Below are 4,459 nucleotides of genomic sequence, written 5' to 3'. Positions count from 1 at the left end.
ATGCAGTCATTAAATAAGCTTTGAAGCTGTTGGAAAAGGATTTACTTCCACCTTGATGGAGTTAAGCTAGCAGTTTCCCTGTTTTTCAAGTGTTCGTGCTAAGCTACGGGAAAGTCCGGGTAAAGCAAAATCAGGGATTTATTTTCTAAATACAGTGGGGTTTGAAAGTTTGGGCACCCCGGGTAAAAATGTGTAGTAATGTGCATAAAGAAGCCAAGAAAAGATGAAAAAATCTCCAAAAGGTACCAAATGACAGATTAGACATTTGTATAATATGTTACAAAAACTGTGATTTTATTTCAATCATTTACACTTTCAAAATAACAGAAAACAAAAAAATGGCATCTGCAAAAGTTTTGGGCACCCTGCAGACTTAATACCTTGTACAACCCCCTCCCCCCCCCACCACCCCTTTGGCAAGAATCACAGCTTGGAAACGCTTCTTGTAGCCAAGAGTCTTTAATTATTGTTGGAGGTATCTTCGCCCATTCTTCCTTCCTAAAGTCTTCCAGTTCTTTGAGATTTCTGCTCTTCTAAGGTCTGTCAATGGATTTTCAATTATGTTGAGGTCTGGAGATTGTGAAGGCCATGGCAAAACCTTCAGTTTACCTCTAGATGTAATCCACCGTGGATTTTAAGTTGTGTTTAGGATCATTATCCATTTGTAGAAGCCATCCTCTCTTTAACTTCAGCTTTTTCACAGATGGCATCAAGTTAGCGTCCAGAATTTGCTGAAATATTATTGAATCTATTTTTCCTTCTACTCATGAAATGTTCCCTGTGCCACCGGCTGCAATACAACCCCAAACCAAGACTAATCTCCCCCCATTGCTTACCAGCTGGGCAGAGGTTATTTTCATTAAATTCGGTGCCCTTTCTTCTCCAAACTTACCTTTGCTCATTGCGGCCAAAAAGTTCTATTTTAACCTCATCGGTCCGCTGAACTTGTTCCCACAATGCATCAGCCTCTGTAATGTCAGTACTACTAGATACAATTTGTCACTTAAAGCTAAAGGTCATATCAGACAGTAAGGCTACCAGCAAACCCCTGAACATACGTAGTTCACAGGACGGCAGTCCCCCCCCCTTTTCAGTTTTCAGTTTTCCAGACTACTGCTTAGAAGAAGCCATGGTGCTGATTGTTGGGGGGGTCAGATGAGTCTGGGCAATTAAAACCTTAAGATTGACCTCACCTGGTCTTTCCAGACGATGATTGAGAACAATCCATGACACTATCAGGTCTCAGCTTTCCAAAGTTGGGGGGGGGGGTGCATGCTAGAAACTCTGCATGGGGCCCAAACTTTTACAGACGCCATGTTTTTGTTTTCTGTTATTTTGAAAATGTAAATGATGGAAATAAAATCTAACTTTTTGGGACATACTATACGAATGTCTAATCTGTCATTTGATGCTTTTTTGGAGATTTTTCCATCTTTTCTTGGCTTCTTTATGCACATTAATACAAAAATGTTTTTTACCTGGGGTGCCCAAACTTCCGAATCCCACTGTACGTTATACATAACTGTGTGTGCCACTGGGTTAGCTGCTAATGATAATTTGTGGCTGTGGAGCGACACTTTTTCTTCAGCTCGGTAGTTGTGCTCTACCTTTTTATTATAATGTCTGTGCTGGCAAAGTAACACAGCTGCAACAAGGAGCAGTTGATGCGAAGCAGCCCATTGCAGCGGCTTGTTCTTGGGCTCAGTTCCTTCAGGGGACTCCAGAGAACTGATTATTGTTTCCATGATTTTGAAACCTTTTCTGTGGTGTGACAGATTCAGAACACAGTTATTTTTGCTTTAGCAGGACATACACACATATTGGACTGACAATGTCTCTGTAATAATTGCACAGGGATTATGAACATCACACTTCTCATCTGACTTTGAGTTTTACTGCAAACAAGTGTATGCAGATGACACTGAGATGTTCATTAGTCAAGTACTGATGACAAATAAAAAGCCCCTTACTGTTGGTTTGATGTTCAGGTCTCAGTCCAGCACTCACAGAGAATGGGAAGAGGTCCAAGAGCGTGTTCGGGGACTCCTTACGACACCAAAAGCTGTACGCCGACTTGCATATGTAAGTAATACATAAAATAAGACTCTATGTTAGATATCACTGCATTAGTATGGATTTCATTCTACTGTTAGACTTGCAGTTGCTAATGTCCCATCCAGCGCCGACGTCGTTTAAATATCAAATGCACCCATAGGCTTGCTGGTTACAGGGAGGTTCAGGTGCATTCTGGGCGTATTGCTACCTCGCCGCAGCAGAAAGTGATCGCGCCATTGACCAACGAAAACCTGGTCTACAGTCAGTAACGCAGCATTTCATTGAATTTTAACAACGCATTAGTAAAATGCGCCTAGGCTCGTGCACAGCGCGTTCACACTGTGCTAGTCACACACACACATGCAAAAGATTAAAAATGAAAGTATTCCAGTGTCAATCCGCCATCTTAATAGCAATGTGCCAAGGTACACACGTGCATGGCTTTTAAAGGGAATGAGAGAGGACACTCTGATTGGTTGATTGCATGTTACGCCCAAATCACACCTATGATTAATGAAGACACTAAGTACAACCCTGTGGAACCCAAAGCCCAGCGCACGGACCCCTTTTCTCTGCCGTCAAACTAGCAAGAGTGGATTTGGACACGCCCTAAACGCTTCACACCGTGCGCTTAGATTGTTAAAAAAAGGCCCTGTGTGTTCAGTTGTTGCAATATCCAGTTACGTCATCTAGGAATGTCAGCTTCTTTTACTCTCACTGGCCACTTTCAGTAGGCTGTTGGCATTTGTGGTCATCTGAATAAGACCTTCCTTTAAAACTTATTCTCCATTAAAAAAAAAAAATCACGTTTTTAATTCTTAAAGAAATTCACTTCAACTGCAGGAACCAGGCCTTTAAATAAAACATGTTAGAGAGATTCCTTTTTTTGCACTTTCATAAATGTAACTTAACATATTTCAGTAAGAAGACTCCTTGTTATCTGCATGTCCTAAAGCTTATTTATTTCTTTATTTGCTCTTGCTGCTATTATTTGAATACTGGCTTCTATTTGAAAATGTACTGCAAAGATAAAAATGTTGACAAATATGTAAGTTTCTTCTTTGCAGTATACATTTGAAGGCAAACTTGTCCCTGTGAGTTTTATCACAATTTTGCTACTTTAATGCATAAAGTAGCTCTAAGAATGCACTGAAGATCCCAATATGACTGTTATTGTGTTTTAGGGGGCCACACACTCCGAGGTAGACAAGGTTTTAGCCAGGAGGTCCATCTCTCCAGGTCCACCGTGAGGACCTGGCCAGACTCTGGTGAGGTGATTTGAGGAACCTCGTTCTGTTTTTTTTGTCCCCGACGACATTTTGTTAACTAACCTGTATTCACTGTTCTTGTATTGCTTGTGTTGTTCTGTTGTGTTGGTCTGTCCGTTGTGTTTGTCGTGTGCCAAAGTTGGAATAAAAACGACTTCCTTGGTCATGGGTTTCGCAAACGTGGTCATTCCAGGCATATGTTTATTTTTATTATCCAGTGGAATTGCAGCCTTGCAGACTTCCAATAATACAATCAATCAACTATTTAGACCACATGTCACCAAAAGGTAAAATTAGATACCATGAAAAGATTAACATACGTACTGTACACACGTCTCTCATTGTAAATAAGGCCCCTCAATGATTCTCAAATATAGATAAAGGTTGAATGAATTCTGCAAAAGAGGCAGAATTACACCCAAGCTGACGAGCCTACATTGTGGAGTCCCCTGGTGAATCCACAGAAGGTCATAAGTAAACTGGTCCTGTGGCGATGCAACACTCTGTGAACTCCTGCCATATATCAGGGGAAAAGCTCATCACCGTGACGTTCAGTCATTAAGCAGCCACTCTATCGGGAACATTGGGATCTATTGCAGAATGGCCGCTGAAATAGAGCTCTATTTTGGGTTTAATAAGCTGTCAAAGGATAGGCCTTAGTGACAGCGCAGATTTAACAAATATCTTTTAATAAAACAGGCCGTGTGGAAGTAGCAGGAAGATGTTGGGAGACTGTCGCTCGTGGGGTTTTTACCGGTTCAGTCCGCTTTGGCCACGGTCGCAATGCCGATTTACGGTTACAAGATTCAAATTACGTACATGTGCGTAACCTTCTACCCCAATGTCAAAAGGCACCCGTTCCACTCAATTGCCACTGCTAATACTATTATTAGTCATAGTTATATTACCATTATTGCCACTGTTTATCATGTCCTTCCATTATATCCACTGCTATAAATAACCCCCCAGCCGCTTGTGTCAGATGGCCAAGCACCCAGAGCCAGGTCGTGTCTGACGTTTCTGCTTTTATTGAGACTTAAGTCATGTTCCGTTCCCCATACCCCACAGCGCTGTGTAGATAGGTCTGGCAATGCGGGACTAGTGGACCTTTTCCCCTTGCACAAACCTTGGCCTAA

At 41.7% G+C, this 4,459-nt stretch overlaps 1 protein-coding gene across 1 annotated transcript in view; it reads left to right on the top strand.

Annotated features, from left to right (window-relative positions):
• spata6l (spermatogenesis associated 6-like) overlaps positions 1-3,492 on the top strand; it is an 18,965-nt gene extending 15,473 nt beyond the window's left edge. The window contains exons 11-12 of the mRNA XM_032544797.1: positions 1,989-2,082; positions 3,240-3,492. Of these exons, the coding sequence (XP_032400688.1) occupies positions 1,989-2,082; positions 3,240-3,305 (160 nt within the window). The 3' untranslated portion in view covers positions 3,306-3,492. The remainder of the gene's footprint in view (positions 1-1,988; positions 2,083-3,239) is intronic.
• The last annotated feature ends 967 nt before the right edge of the window (positions 3,493-4,459 follow it).

This window comes from Etheostoma spectabile, chromosome 19, assembly GCF_008692095.1.
Source record: "Etheostoma spectabile isolate EspeVRDwgs_2016 chromosome 19, UIUC_Espe_1.0, whole genome shotgun sequence".
NCBI classification, from domain to species: domain Eukaryota; kingdom Metazoa; phylum Chordata; class Actinopteri; order Perciformes; family Percidae; genus Etheostoma; species Etheostoma spectabile.
This window is presented reverse-complemented; position numbering and strand designations above follow the sequence as displayed.